The sequence below is a fragment of the Phragmites australis genome, chromosome 20 (assembly GCF_958298935.1).
Source record: "Phragmites australis chromosome 20, lpPhrAust1.1, whole genome shotgun sequence".
Taxonomy (NCBI): domain Eukaryota; kingdom Viridiplantae; phylum Streptophyta; class Magnoliopsida; order Poales; family Poaceae; genus Phragmites; species Phragmites australis.
In genome coordinates this window covers 2426430-2442738 of record NC_084940.1, presented here as the reverse complement: position 1 = coordinate 2442738, position 16309 = coordinate 2426430, and the positions used below count along the sequence as shown (strand labels likewise).

Genomic DNA, 16309 nt, shown 5'->3' with positions numbered 1-16309 from the left:
GATGGTGTACATGTACCTCCACTCCACAGCAGCACAGGCTAGCAGCTTTTGTTGCAACATACGGTCGCCGGCCCTTCCGCTTTGCCTCTCGCCGAAACCTTGCGGCCGGCAGGCGGGCCTATGCATGTGTGCGTTTGCCTTGCCGCACTGGCTGCCTGCCTGCCTGCTGCTGGTCTACGGGGCCATTGGCCGGCCGGCTACCTTGGGTTTGGGGGCTCGCTCGCTCAGTACGGCACTAGCTCCTGCTGCCTAGCCTCCCAGTAGCAGAACCAAAACTAAAGGGGGAAAAAAAAGGAAAGACCAAAAGCCAAGGAAAGAACCGGAGGAGAAATACTGGGCGCGCTTCACCTCTAGTCACCTCTAGCCCAAAAAGAAACAAAATAACAGAGAGGGGAGGGCCAGCAGCTTGCAGCAACTGTTCCATTCTTTCAATTTTTTATTTCTTTTTTCTGAGCAGCAGCAACCAGCCATGTGATAGAGGGCTCTTTTACTGAGCAGGTGGCACATCGAGACACCGAGCATCATAGACGGCTCGGTGCTGTGATCATGTCCAAGAGCGGGGTTGTGCTCGCCATGTTTAGCATGGGTAGCTAGCCACATCTCTTAAATTATGCAATTTTCCCTTAATCTTACTCCAATTAGGAACACAAGAACTTGTGTACTGTCTATGTGTTAAACTGTTAATGTACTGGTTGCTCCTGGTCGAGTGCAGTACTGTTCATGGCGCTGCAGGAGAGGATCATCGTCGTCTGTGAAGCCAGGCAGACGGAGGTCGGCATGGCGCTGCGGTTCGTCGCCGGGCGGGCGCTGCGACGTCCTGCGTGTGGCCATCATACGGATAAGCTCTGCATGGTGCTGTCATCGTGTGAAACTGAGATTGACAGGGTGAATATGTGTCTTACTAAATTTTTTTGAATTAGATGAATTTCTCCTTTGTTTCCTCTCACGTATCTCAAAATTAAAATGAAAGTAAAATCTAGAAAAAAAATAAGTTACAATCAAGAACGTAAATAAAATCATGACTCTTATGGTTATATATGAATCCTAATTTTCATTTAAACCAATTCTATGAGTCATAGTCACAAAAATATTGCAACTTGAAAGAAAAAACATTTTGATCCAAAAGAATAGAAATCGGGAGAAGAAAATCTCCAAGTTGATGATTTAGAGGTAATGTAATTTAAGACCCTACTCAACTTGTTTAGCTCACTTGCCTTGGCCGATCGATAGCTTAGATGACCAACCATTAGGCAATAGGTACTCCCAAGGCGTCGAACCACACGGCCTCTTTCTTCTGTTCACCGGTCCCAAAGAGTAATACATTGAGTTGGAAAGACGAGCTTTGTAAATTTCATTCTGTGTAGCCAAACTCCTGAAGATGGGCTAGCTACTCGAACCAAATATTGTTAACCTATGCAATATTTTGAAAATATGCGCATCAATTTGTGAAATCTATCACAATAATTTGCAACCACATATCCAACATTCATGTGGTTTGCTGGGATGGTATAGTTGAATTGTTCTGTTTAAAAGGACGGAAAAACAAAATATATCAATAGTGACCTAATTCTGTAGCATTAATTGTGAGAAATTTTATGGTTCAAACGGATTTCAAAAAAGAAAAACAGTTGACAGAACTTCACATTTGAATTCGAGAAAATACATCCGTTTTCCTGAACCCATCATGAACATTTGAGAAGTTTTCTACGGTATATAAAGAAGTATTCCATGATTTTTTTTTCTCCAATGAATGAGTAGCAGTGTTCCTTGATCACTCATTTGTCTGCTTTTATTGGCTCTTTTAGTTTGTCCCAAGCGCGCCAAATCCATTCACATTCACTTGTTTTCACATGCAGCAGCCATGAACTCATGATCGCGACAGCGGGGAAACACCAAACGACTGCTTTCCCGTGCAGCAATGCTCACTGTTTAATTTAGTGATTAAAACAAGCCAAATGAGATTATACTATCCTTACATTTCTTGCAATACGCTGGTATAAAATAAGCACGCATTAGAAGTCTGTTCTCTATGATCTCATCACACTTGGTACGGACTTCTTTTCCTTCTCGTCCCGATAATGATATAGTAGCCTCGCCTCACACTTGGCAGCAAGCTGCAGATGCCAACAACCACTTAGGAATCCGGAGGATGACGAGCTCCTAACGGATCACTCTTCATAAGGACGATCTGACACAAAACGGTCAAGATTTTAGTCGTCCTCTTAGAGCATCTAACACCGGAAGATGACAAAGCTTCACTTCATCAAGCACAGCAAGTGTGTTGTTAAAACAAACTGCACAACACGAGTGGGCAATCATGTGGATAGTAAACAAGGTGATTTCAGCACACTAAACAACATTCTGTTCGCATCCAAATGGCCAATAATTGCATGCTATTAACTAGTTAATCGAGACCAGCACGTCCCTGCATGTCACGCCAATCCGACCAGGAGCTAGTAGCTCGTCGCAAGGCGTCATGCGCAAACGAACTCGAAAAAAGACAAAGGGATCGAGGGGAATTTAGCTAGTTTGCAGATGCCTTCCCGCTCTTTGGTAGACTTGTACACTAGTTGATTTGCAGGTGTATATATACGCACGAGGTGGGAAAAGCTAGCAGTGAGTGTGAAATCGATCGAGACAATCTAGCTAAGCATCTCTTACAAGTCCAATCCAACTCGGTATATATCCAGCCACGACGTGTTCATGGCGGCACAAGAGAGCGGCAGGACAGCTATTGGCACAGCGGTAGCGTGCCGTGGACGCCGCTTTGTTGGCGTCCGGCAGCGGCCGTCGGGGCGGTGGGTCGCCGAGATCAAGGATTCGGCGCAGCGCGTTCGCCTGTGGCTCGGCACGTTCGACACGGCCGAGGCGGCGGCGCGCGCCTACGACGAGGCGGCCCGCGCGCTGCGGGGGGAGAACACGCGCACAAACTTCGCGGACCGCGGCCGGCACGGCTCGGCCGGGGCGGCCAGGGCGAGGCTGAGCAAGAACCTGCGGCACGTCATGGCGCGGGCTGCGGCCGCGGGCAGGGCCACGGCGTGCGCGGGGGTGGGAGACCAGTTCGCGCTCGCCGCGGTGTTCCGTCACTGGCAGCAGCCAGCGGCCCCCGCGCCGCAGGCGCCGCGGCGGGCCGAGGCCGAGACCGTGCACGTGAAGCACGCAGTGCAGCCGAGCTTCGTCGTGCCGAGGCGGACGGAGGCGCCGCCGGCGCGACCACAGCTACCATCATTGCTTGGAGCTGGAGCCATTTGGGACGTCGACACCGCTGAGCTGCTGTGCGTCGGGGAGACGGGCGTCCAGGACAGGTTCAAGGTGTCCTCGTCAGTGATCGTGCCGCCCTCCTTTTGCGCGGCGGCATCGGACTCGGAGTCCTTCGGCCTCGAGGACTTCTAGTCACTAGTGGAGGGAACGGTTCTTGCTTCGCCTTGGTTCGTTTGCGTGGCGAGCTGGCGCGAACAGTGTAGATATTGCGTGGTGTGTTGGCAGTGTTACTGTCCTTCCCAAGGAAGAGTTGCTAGCTCACTTTGCTGTACGGACCTGATGTTGTGTCTACTATTTTGGGGTCAGTGGAACGAAGCACGATGGTCAAGTTCAAATCAATCAGCTGGTATCGTTCTCTCGCTCACATGTACTACATCAAACTAGCAAAGGAACTGATGGAATTGCTCGACGGCGGAAATACGAACTCCGTAATGTGTTACCTGGACCGTCTATCTCTCGCTTAAATTATCTATTCGTTAATTCTTACATGTACTCTTTCAATATAAATCTTAACATTTGCAAATCTCCGGTGCCTCTAAGGATGCAGCAGGCCTCGAGTAAAGTTCTCTTTTCTAAAAAAAAAAAAAAAGGATGCAGCAGGCCGCTTCCCTTCCGTTTTCCAGCATCGAGATCAAGTGGGCTCACCAGACATGTTTGCTACCAGGCTTAAATGGCCCAAACATTATCAAAATCGACCCACATAAATTGGACCTTCAATTTCGTATTACCGAATTCTCCACTTTTTATTGAACGAAACATTCTCAAAATTTCAAATTCTCAAGTTCCACATTCGCAGTAACAAAAGCTGTGGCTACGCTCTTAGCACGTCGCAGTCGCCGTCGACTCGCCTATCGCCACCGTGCCCCGGGACCGGCCAGCAACATCACGCCCAATCTACGATCGGCGCATGTCCGGCAGCCGTAGTTACTAGCTTTACGAAACACCAAGCACGAAGAAGAATCGCAGGGGGCATGTGTTTGCAATTTGAAGGGTATACCACGACTGCTTTGCAGCGCAACATCGACGCGAGCTATCGCTGAAACGGGGGCTGTACCAAGGAGTGAAGTTCACTCGAGCCCATCTCACTCGTTGTTGAGGATGAGCTCTGGCTAGCTCTGCGTTAAGAATGACAGCAGACCAGCCTAGTTGTCTACAAAACTATATCATGACTTCATCAGCAAGCGTCAAAATCCGATTCGCTTCTGTAGTCGTGTCGTCGCAGAATCATCATCATCGGGAGACGCACCCTGAATTCAGAGTGTCCGATTCTTAGACGGTTTAGTTTTTCGTTGCAACAGCACTTCTTTAACCATATCGTGGACGAGATTTTCAGTGAAACGACACTTCTTTACGGGTTCATGGGGTCAACCTGTTGGAATTTGATGTGGTTTTCACTTTACAATTCAGGTTTGATTTAAAGGTCAAATCTAAATTAAAAGAAATTCTAAAAGAAAAAATGGGAGAAAGGGATCTCGACATTCCGGCCGTTGGGCCACTTCAAGGCCTATAAGGTGGAGTAGCCTACCGACTTGCTGTCACATCTGATTTTATAAAAGAATAAAATTAGATGTAAATTACATATATGTCATAATTAAATTTCATACATGCAGTAATTTTATCAGTGTATCACACATCATGTCTTTATTACAATGTATATTTTAAACAAATAGAAAGGACATCAAGGTCTTAGGTAAAACACACTTTAGCGAAACACAACGAAACTCTCATCTTTAATAGGCAATTGACCGAGGATCCACCAGCCTAGAAGTCTTCACCTTCATCTGAGTAGTAGTCTGGTTATTCTTCGTTGTTTGAGCAGCGCATTGATGGACATTTGTATGAAAATAGCAAGTGTAAGTATATGGCTTACTCCGAAAGTGTAAAAAATAAATAACATACAAGCTTGAATAAATAAACAGACTGTAATAAGTATAATTTGTATAAATGCCCTTTTAGTAATAAAATAGTTATAAAATCATCTTATTAACTAGGTGATTCATCATGTTACTATCAACATTAGAACATCTCCACATATCTCCCAACTACCTGAAATCCATATCATGTTTTCAAATGAACCAACTTGATACCTATCACAGGTAACCAAGGATCATCCACTGTTACCCATCATAAGTAACAAACCATCTGACCATTACCTATCACAGGTAACGAACCCACCAACCATTACCCATCACAAGTAACGAACCCACGAACCAACCAAAACCAAAATCCAGATCAACTAATCATGTGAAAGGACCATGTCACTTTTAACTGTGAGCACGACTGATATATCAGTTTAACACTCTGCAGAGATCATCCAAATTTATCCACGAGTCGTGATTCCCCGTATGCCTATACCATCACATCACTTACACACTTCTGAGGTGCACGGTTAGGTTCTGCTATAAGGTCGTTACAAAACATCCTCCCAACAAGAATAAGCTCACTGAAATTTCATTGTCGTCAAAGCAGTATTGCACCACCTGGAAGCCCACTTTTGCACTTTATAGATCTAGAAAGAATCATTCTTTCCTTCCTATACCACCAGTGGCTTATACTATGTTGAGGATCTGCTAATTAATTGATCAGGTCGTAACCATATAAGCCTCGTGGTTGAACTGTTAATCGGGGTTACCCGTTCTACGAACCGATCCTTAGGATACTAAGAAGACACTACCACCAACCATAGTGCTTTCACGCACAGGTGCATTCCCACATCATCATCCTCTAACCTTTTGCTCAACATCCCTATATTCCATGTTGATACAACAATTATCAGTATTCCTAAGTCATAGTTGCACAAACTATTAATCATGTTTAATCAATGCTAAGCATAAGCTACCCAATATAACCACTACTGGCAATTAGGGTGACAAGGGATATATGAAACAGAGTACTATAAGTAAATGAGATTTAAAATTAACAGCATGTATATTTAAAATAAAGTACGTATTTGAAAACTAGGATCAAAATGTTCAGGACACTTGTCTCTTCCAACTTTTTGCTCAGACTCTTCAAAAACTTGGTCCTAAAGATTCTTGAACTGCTTTTCGTCTACTCTCGACACACATAGGAAAAGCACACAACAAAACTATCTAACAATAATATACCAAACAATAGCTAACATCTATTAAAAAAAAAGTACTAAACGATAGTACACGCTGTTATAAACGTGAGAGCGTGAAAATCGTCTAAATCAGAGGTAAAACGAGAAATATTACATTCAAAGTCAAATACAGCTCGAACACGAGTTTTCCTTGCACGAAACACTTGACTACCAATGTTGTTGCGTAACAAGGATCGACGCTGATAGTTTGTTCGTGTTACGCACTAACAGTGATAATGAATGACAACTTATATTAAAAAAATTATAATTTTTTCATACGAAGTTGAATGAGGACAAACTTTATATGAAATTTGTAGACGTTGACAGGATATACAACTTTGTAGTGAAAAACTTTTTCATTTTTTGTCATTTATATATCCAAATAATCATTTAAATTTTCATACGAAACAGATCGAAAGGATTGCATACACTATTGCTATCACCAGTACTTCTATGATGGAATGGTAAAGACGTATCGCGCGAGTTGAGAGGTCACGGGTTCGAGTGCTACGAACCGGACGCACACGTGTTTCATGCGACTTGTGACGGCACGTTCGTGAGGTTCCTCAGGTGCATTATTTTTTTTTAAAAAAAAACAGCTCTAAAAACATCAAATCGGAGATAAACTATCACTGTTGGATGAAGTTTTCAGCCCATAATAATAACCCTTTCACTTTCGATCCCTAGTCCAACAATAATAATCGAAGACTACTATTGCTCATTGCCTCCTACTTACTCTAAAATTAATAATAAAGATGGTTTTAAAATCAATAGCGATAGCACTTTTTAAGTAGCGCCGTATCATTGATGCAGCAGCCGGGGCGGCAGTGACACGGCTCCCCATTCAAATCAGGCCCTGCTCCTCGCCGGCAAGGCATGGCTAAACCGGTCCCCTAATGAACCACCGCCACTGACGCGTCGCTTCATCATATGGTCCCTGGCTGGAAGCCGGGAACCGATCGATGGATGGAGCTAGCCGAGAGGAAATTAAGGCCGCTCGCGCTCCCATTGGGCCGTCTCCCTACTTGCATGCATGATCGCTGCTGGTTGGTGCATGCCGTCGAGGGATCGAATGGATAGATCTGCGCCCTTGCGCGCGTGCGGATGCGATGAAACCCACTGCGGTCAATCCGCCGGGTGCCGCGGCCTTCTGGATTGATGCCGTCGCATCGCACGGCGGCTTGATCATTGCTTAGCAATTCCTCCGTCTGTACTCGATCGCTTACTGCTCCCTCTTGTGCTGCAAATTGTGACCGCAGCAGATAGACGAGTACGTGGTAACAGGAACTTTTATTCTTTGCACGGACTAAGAAGAATGGACTAGTGATATCAAGGTATAGGAGAAGACAATGCCGGAGACGTATCCGATTCTGGACCGGATACAAACTGAGAAGTCCAACGCGAACTGAACATCAGAGGACGTCCCACTCCAGGTTGTCCAAAAACTGCAGACCACCAACACTACGATCGAGCAGGGGCCGCGCGCATGTGTTAGATGCGGCGTCACTCTCGTAGCTGGGGAAGCCCTCGGTTGAGTGAGTGAGCCCCCTGCACAATCATTTCGTGCATGTGCGGATCCATGCCTGGCTCGCCGACTCTCGACCGGCCGGCCGGGCAAGCCCGAGACCTGCGTGCCGGCCCCGGAACGCATTTACCAGCCCGTCGACGGACCGCGCATCGGTCGGTCGCGGCTGTCGCCACCATTGGCCCAGAACACGTACCGCACCCGTCCGTGCGCGCATGCATGCCATCGATGCATGGTCCTGCCCGGTGTGCCCCGCCGTACAGCAGCGCCCTTTGAGCTGTTCGCCTCGCGCCCACGCACTCAGAAAGGCCAGGCCAGGACAAGACAGGCAGGTGCGCACGACCGCGCGCGAGCTTCGAGCCGCACGTTCGCTTCGCTCGCTTGGCCGGCCGGTAGCTACCTTGCTCGGCCGCGTGCGATCGGCAGACGGGGTGGGCTGTGCGGTTGTGCCGTGGGCACGGCACGGACTCCCCGCGCGCAAGCATGCTTTCGGCGCCGGCCGCACGTACGGCTGGTCCATGCTGCGCGCCACGGCCCGATGGCTTGTGCATGCGCAGCACGTACAACGCGCGGGATCATCACGACAGGGATGGGCTAGCTAACCGCGCCGGGTTCCAGTTCCAGTTCCAGCTTAGAGCGCGCTAACGAAATAATTAAACTAGGTGCACGCGCTGTACGTGGGCATGCATGGCGCTAATCAACGACGCGTCCAGCCCATAGCAGCAACTAACTAACAAACTAACCGACTAGCTACCTGACCGACCAACCAACCAACCTAGGAGCAATGATCGATCGAGTGAAGTGCTTTCTGCATTAGCTGCCTGCCTGCTCAAATCATTCTGCGGGCGAGCGAGCTAGGCTGGAGGCCTGGAGATTTTGCGTGCATGCGTACGCAGTGATCCGTGCATGGCTGATCAACGAGCGGCGCCTTGGACTAGTTTATCTAACCGCAAGTTGCTGGGATTAACAGGTTAAATAAGGCGATGGAGAATATGTATGTATTTATAGCTAATAATCTGCCCAGTTCAGTGCCGACATGGCAGGCACATTAGACTAATCTGCCCTGCAGACTTTATTCCGTTTGTCTTTACAGCCAATGGTGCATGGCGCCTGAATTCTCCATCGACCAAGGACCGTCGTACGAGCCAGAGTTTTGGTTTTTTTTTTCCTTTTAATAAATCAAGGGATCGAATTTCTGCGTTGAAACGGCCCTTCGGATTGTCAAAAGCTTAAAAAGGGCAGCAGCACTGCTGCAGTGGTAGGCTCATGTGGTGCTGAATGCAAAGGCAGCCTAGGGCTATTCAGAAATGATGCTCCCATGTTTATCTTTAATCATGGCTGCTTCATCAGATACTCGTACGTACTTAATGTTTAAAAATCGTTGCCTCACGTACGTACTACGTAGTACTCACAAGTGGGAATACTTAAAAGCAGAAGCACGAATAGGACGTGTTCACCGGTGCCTGCAGCCTCAGTTGTTGGCAAGCAGCTTTAGCCAGTGAAGTTTAGATCAAAATACAGCAACCACTGCACTTTTGATTTTCAGATCAGATGTGTGAGCTTGTGATACAAGTGACAGTGGAGTTGTTGTCTCAGTGATTATCTGCTCCTACGTTTCCATCTGCAACGATTTCAAGTTCATAACTGCTTTGCTTCAGCCTCGCCTGCATCTTAAGTGCCCTGTCGAGGAAATCCAACAGCAGATCCTAATTAGAACCATGCATGCAAGCATTGGTGGCACGTCAGTTATCGCTTAATCTTTGGGTATACGATTGGTCCGTGATTCAAAAACGACAGGAGTGCATCAGTGCAGTGTCAAATCTCGCGAATCCATGGAGGCGAAAACGATGCACGTACGTCAAAAATCCTTCGAGACAGGATTCACCGGAAGTCGTTGCTCGGGTACGTAAGCCGGCCGTTGCACCTGCTGCAATTGTACTTCTTCGCTACAACGTCGTGCCGTGCCAAATCAAAGCAAACACATGGGCTGTGATGGTCGTGTTTCTTTCGGTGTTTGCTGGAACGTGACATGTTTGAATGAGCATGAATACGAAGGTCCACCTTTCCAAGGGGTTTCGGAAATAACCGGGAAACGTTTAGCTTGGTCAAGACACAGGTGAGTAGCTGATGCATCGGACTCGGCAACCGGAGACGACGGCGTCGAAGAGGACGGGCTACGTGACAGCCATCCAAGCTGTCGACTGGGCGGGGGTAAGGCTGACCTAGCGCGCACGTGCCGGCAACACGTGCGGGATCTGGCAATGATGGGAAGGGAAAGTTATCCTGGCGGGAGCACGTGAATTCTGGGGCAGGCGCAGGCTAGCCTGAACCCACACTGCGATCGAGCCCTCGAGCGTGTTGCCACTCCAGCTACAGCATACATGCCCTGCTGCCCTCATCGACCCGGCAATTCTTTTCTGAGCTGGGGTCGAGCGACAACCACAGAGAGAGAGAGAGAGAGCTCCAGCGCTGTACTGTACTTGCCGGTGTAGATGATTGTGATGTGGCTGAGCGGAGCTGAGACACGGCCAGAGCAGCCAGCAGCGAATGCGGGGCATGTGGGCCGCGCGGGCGAGCGAGCCATCGATCGAGCTCGACGCCGACAAAGTTAGGAGAAATGCGAGGCTGTGTCTGTCAGTCTTTGGCCCACACGGCAGTGTCTCGTACATGAGCTTTTATCCATCGCAGAGAGTACGCTTGGCTGGCCGAAGGACGCAAAAATGCCTCTGAAACACGAATCGCCTGGAATGCAGTACGATGTCATGTGTTTTCGAGTGATTGAAGATTTTCTATGTTTCGGTAATTAACGTCTGTCACTTCAGTGATTTCCATACAGCTACGTTGTTTAAAAATAATAATTTTATAAGGTCATCTCCAATAGATAATCTAAAAATTCATCTTTCATAACAATATTACAGTACCCTCTAATACTATTACAGCATCTTCTATTTTTTTTATCCCCAACAGTTACCCTATTTTCTACCTTCTATTACTCTCATCTTTCATTCGGACCCATAGTCGTACTCTAGCTACAGTAATACGGAATCCTTTTTTCCTCCGCAAATTTGCCGGCTTCCAACCCCAACCTGTATCCCTGTAGAGGTTAATATGAGAGCTGTTGGAGTGCTTTGCGGTGCGCTGGGATCGGCAAAAGGACATAAAAGCTATTGGCACAGTGATTTACAGGATGAAAACCGGTTCTGTTGGGGATAGCCTAAGAGATATAAATACATATGCTATCTCGTTCGTTCAACCCTCTTATCTAAAATTTATCTATCTATTAATTCTTTTTTTTTCCTAACTTTTCAACATGAATCTTAACAAAAATGAATGATCATGATAGCTCATACATCCGCATAGCTTAGTGGAATTTTCTAAGCCATTAGATCCCCTTATTATTCAATATAAACCGGTGACTCGGTGTGCCATCACTGGATCGGCTGCCTCCACCACCTATCACTGTCTATTTTCCTTGGCGACATGCTGCTTAGCGCCATTGCCCCCACCGCCCTCCTCCATTCTGGCAACCGAATGTGCACAACTATGTAGTTGTATCCACAACCACGGTTGTCCGCTGTTGGGCCATCGTAGATCCTCCATACATATAAGTGAACCCCTACTTGGCCACCATCGATTGTCATCTTTGAAGATGACATTGAGGAGTATGAGTACCAATCCTGACCAGAATCACACTGTTGTAATAAGTGATCAAAATTTACTATCTTATTATTTGAGGTTAAAAGGAGTCTCCACTTTTGCTTCAAAAACAAAAGTTTTTAGAGGACGTTGAGCCATCTAATTTAGAGAGAGAGAAATGTGATGCTTCCCTGTTCCAAAAACGAACATACTATTAGCTCTGCAAATATCTTGGAATCAACCGTGCTTTAAAGTTTTTGAGGGAGATACGAAAATAGCAGGTAGCTTCGAAGGAGGAGAAAAAAAATGTGAAAATGGTTGGGCTTTCAAAATCTAAAGAAATAAAGGAGAGAATGATGGTATGGATGATGGATCCGATCTTAGTAGGAGTAATTAACAAACGAAAGACAAAGTTATCACATATGGATAGACAAATAAAGCCAAACAAGAACCATGTTCATTTATGAAAATTTCCTAAGCTATGGCATCTCAGGTAAGCATAGAAAAAAATATAGCCTCCCCATTTAAAACACCAATATAAGAGCAGGTTTGTTGGCTGCTTTTTCTTTTAGCTTTTCTGAAAAATCATACTTTTGCTTTTTTTAAAAGCTACTTTTAAATTTTATCCGTTAATTTTTATTATAATTTTTTAACTTTTCAATCCACAACTTATCAGAAAATGTACTCTTAACTTCTAATTCATTTTTCTCAAAAACATATTTATAGCTTCTTCAAAAACCACTTTTTAACAATCTCATTTATTTAAACGCCTGCCACGGAGAAAAACCAGAATTAAAAGTGGTAAACAAATAGACCTTAATCTAAACATCACTATACTGTACTCCTACTGTACTGAATTTACTTGGGATCTAACAACTCTTCAGTCCAACTTCCAAGGATCCACTGCGGTCTGCGGCGTTATTACACATCAGTGTAGAACTATTGCTGTAGTGGTTGTACTACAGTATCATATTCCTACTGGTTTCGAGAATTATTGAAAACCACACCCTGAAAACTAGCACAGCTAGTTACTGTATCCCTCATTGTAATCCGTGGGCGCGTGGAACAGAACTCACATTTGGCATTTTGTTTTATATAGCAATATCACCCTTATGAAGAATATATGCCAAGTTTTAGGAAGCACTGTAAATAGAATATGAATAAATAAACACACTCTCTAATGATAAGATATCTGAAAATCACTAGACATTCAGTCAACGGTGTGAACACACAATCTTATGAACACCAGCGACTTCACACGTGATCGTGTGAACACCAGCGACCTCGAGGTTAGGGTTCAGGGTTTTGAGGTTCACCGGTGACCCCGGAGGTAGACCGGCGGTGGGCTGCGGCAAGGCAAAGTCGACGGCGCCAGCATCGGTGATAGATTGGTAAGGTTGATGACAAGGGCGATGAAAACTAAGCAGTTAGCGCGGCGATGAACGATAAGCATAGATCCGACGGTGAGGATACCGTTAGAGACAGTAGGAGGCCGGCAGCATGAAAGAGCGTATCACAACATCACGGGAGGAAGAAACAGTTAGTGCTGAGAGAAGAAAACAGAGAAATAAGATAAACAATATCCACTCGGTTCTAGATTATTGATTTGGAATCAGACATCTAATGTTCATCGCCTGAATTTCTTTAAAAGCGGACGCCTGAAGTATAGCAACAGCCATAAATAAAAGGGATAGCATCGTCCAAAAGCAAACAGGGAAGTTCTAAAAAAAAGAGGGTACTGATAAAGAAGCAATGTAACTTTGTTTCGTCTGTTTCAGACACATTGCGCATCAGGAAAACAAATAAGCTGAGACAAGGCAGCACACTCACGGCCAAAGAATTTTTGTTTGCACATGGCAGAGATAATGACAGTTAAATCATGCTGCATTAATAATGAAATCCTAGGGTTAAAGAAATGCAATTTCCACTGTTGGAGATCAGAACATTCAGGTCCCATACTCCATTGATCACTTTGAGGCCAAGAAAAAATTGTTTGGCAGTACCCTCTGTTCTGCAGTCTTATGCCTTCCTTTGTACAGCGGGGCACTCGCTCTTCACTGTAAATTCTCTCGTCTCTTCACTCCCTCAATTCAAAGAGGTAAAAAGAAGCTATCAATGGAGGGAGTTTGAAGCTTTGTATTGCTACAAATCCCCAAAAAAAAGGTCGGGTAAAATTACAAAAACTAAAGAAAAGAAAACCTATAGCTAATGAATTAAGGATGCAATCATCCATGAATTGAGTATTGCTTCCATCGTCCGCTATACGCAATCCGCTACCATGAACAATGTGTTCTCGACCTCTGCTTTGGCCTCTTCTGCATGGCTTCGTTTGTCCTCGTCGACAATGCCGACGGCGTCATAGCCGACGCCGCGCCGGCCGGTGAGCTGGCGTGCGCGCTCCGTCTGCTCCGCCCAGTCGGTGCCGAGCACGGCGCGCAGCATCAGCGCCGCGCAGACGAGCTGCGCGGCCAGCATGCCGCCCCACATGCCGCGGAAGTCGAGCCCAGCCGGCCAGAACGCCAGCGCCAGCGCCACGGGCATGCCGACGCCGTAGAACGCCGAGACGTTGATCCGCGCCGCCTTCTCAGGCCGCGCGCTGCCACGCAGCACACCGCACCCGGCCGTCTGTGGGCAGTTGCCAAGCTCAGCCAAACCGAGCAGCGGCAGCGCCGCGGCCGCCAGCTTCAGGATGGCAGCGTCCGTCGTAAACATCCGCGCCCAGACGCCCCTCACGGACACCGCAAATGCGCAGGCCACAAGGCCGAGGGCGGCGCCAAGGCCGAGCCCGACGCGTGCGACGAGGCGCGCGCGCTCTGGCCTCCCGGCGCCGAGCTCGTGGCCGACCCGTGTGGACACGGCGCAGCCGAGCGAGTGCGGGAAGATGTATATCAGCGACGTGGTCTGTATCAGCACCCCCATGGCCGCCACGGCCGCCTTGGGGTCGATGAGCACGCCGCAGAGGAGCACCATGATCTCGTACCACCACCACTCCAAGCAGACGGACATGCAGCTGTGCACGCAAAGCCTCACCAGGCTCCACCACTCCTTGGCGCCTTCCTCCTCGCCCGGCGCCTCGGCCGCGTCATTCTTGAAGCCGCCGTCGTCATGGACGCCGTACATTCCCCGGAAGTACACGTACGCCACGAGGAACATCAAGAAGTTGAAATTGGTCCAGACCCCGCCGAGCGCGACGCCGCGGATGCCGAGGCCGAGGACGTTGACGAGGAGGAAGTTGATGGGCACGTGGAGGAGCAGCGCGGCGGCGGCGCCGTAGGTGAGCGGCAGCGTGACGGACTGCGCGCGGAGGTAAATGCGGATCGGGTGGAGGAAGCACTGCACGGCGAGGTCGGGGAGGCACCACAGGATGTAGGCGTAGGCCGTGGCGGCGATCTCCCTGTCCTGGCCCGTCGCCACGAGGACGCGGTGCATGGTCACCCAGAGCAGGCCAATGGGCACGGACGCGACCAGGAGCAGCAAGACGGTGCGCCGGAGCGCAGCGCGGAGGAGGTCCGTGCGCCCCGCGCCGAACGCCTGGCCGCAGACGGGGTCCATCCCGCCGGCGAGGCCGGAGAGGACGGAATAGCCGGTGATGTTGGCGAAGCCGAGCGCGAGGGAGCCGCCGGCGAGGGGGAGCTGGCCGAGGCGGCCGAGGAATACCATGGACACCAGGGAGCGCAGGTAGAACAGGATCCCCGCGCCAACCATCGGCCCAGTGAGGCAGAGGATGGACGCCACCTCGGCCAGGACGCTGCCGCCCCCGCCAGCCGCTGGCCTCGGGCGGTCTTGCAGCTTAGGATAGCTCTTCGCCGGTAACAGGAGTGGCCTGTGGTGGCATTGCTTCGGCTCCGGGCACTGGCATATCGCCATGGCAGTAGTGTGCGCGCTGCGTGAAGTGTCTGTGTCGGGGCCTCTGTTTTGTTTGCTCCACAGAGGCCAGCGTCGTGTGCGTGCTTGGTGGCAGGGAAGGGAGCTGGCAGTGGCAGTATATATAGGGCAATGCTGGTTGCCTGGCATTCTAATCTTTTCGATTTTATCGATTTTAAGTGGGCCCAGTCGGCACCGGGTTTGAGCCCGGGTGGGTGGTATACTCGACAATGTGCAAATTGCTAATTGTATGGTGAGGAACTAGTATTAACTTGGACATCGTTGTTTAACTTTTTTTTAATCGGACACCTCAAATTTGAATCAGATTTCAACACTTGTGTTAGATTCCAAATTGTATTACACGGTCTAAATTTTGTTTGCTGATTCGAACACTCAAATCCAAGTCAAATTACCGAGAAAATTGCTAATTGTTTTTTAAAGGACCAGGGAACTTCTGGCATACTCTTAAGAGGGTGAGCGGACACCCGGGTTTAAGCCTGAGTGGGTGGCACACTCGATAATGTGCAAATTGCTAATTGTATGGTGAGGGAACTAGTGTTATCTGGACAATCGTGTTTAAATTTTTTTTTTCTGAATCAGACAATTCGAATCTAAATTGGATTCCGTATTTTATATGTTTAATTTTTTTTTGCTAAATTGAACGTCCAAATTCAAGTCAGATTTTGCTATGTGTATCCGTATCCAGTAACATTGAAAGGAATTCCTCACTTGGCTCACAAGGTAGAGATCCAGCTAGGGTATGAAAAAGAGGTGGTTCCGGACAAACCCAAAACTTGTAGCAAAGGGTGGAGAGTGGAGTGGTACACACATCAGTATACCACGTGAAAAATAAGAGCCTCGTAGCGATAGGAACAAAAATGTTGTTGATGTAATTTAGTCTTCCAAAGCTAGCTCTTGAT

At 47.9% G+C, this 16309-nt stretch overlaps 2 protein-coding genes across 2 annotated transcripts; one reads left to right on the top strand and one right to left on the bottom strand.

The window, feature by feature from the left end:
• Positions 1 to 2703: 2703 nt before the first annotated feature.
• Positions 2704 to 3393, top strand: LOC133902322 (dehydration-responsive element-binding protein 1C-like). Its single transcript, XM_062343918.1, has one exon. The coding sequence runs from the start codon at positions 2704 to 2706 to the stop codon at positions 3391 to 3393; it is 690 nt and encodes a 229-aa protein (XP_062199902.1).
• Positions 3394 to 13551: 10158 nt separating this feature from the next.
• LOC133902190 (protein DETOXIFICATION 49-like) lies at positions 13552 to 15465 on the bottom strand. The gene has a single exon (XM_062343787.1). It carries the CDS (start codon positions 15390 to 15392, stop codon positions 13785 to 13787), a length of 1608 nt encoding a protein of 535 aa, XP_062199771.1. The 5' UTR covers positions 15393 to 15465; the 3' UTR covers positions 13552 to 13784.
• Between the last annotated feature and the right edge of the window lie 844 nt (positions 15466 to 16309).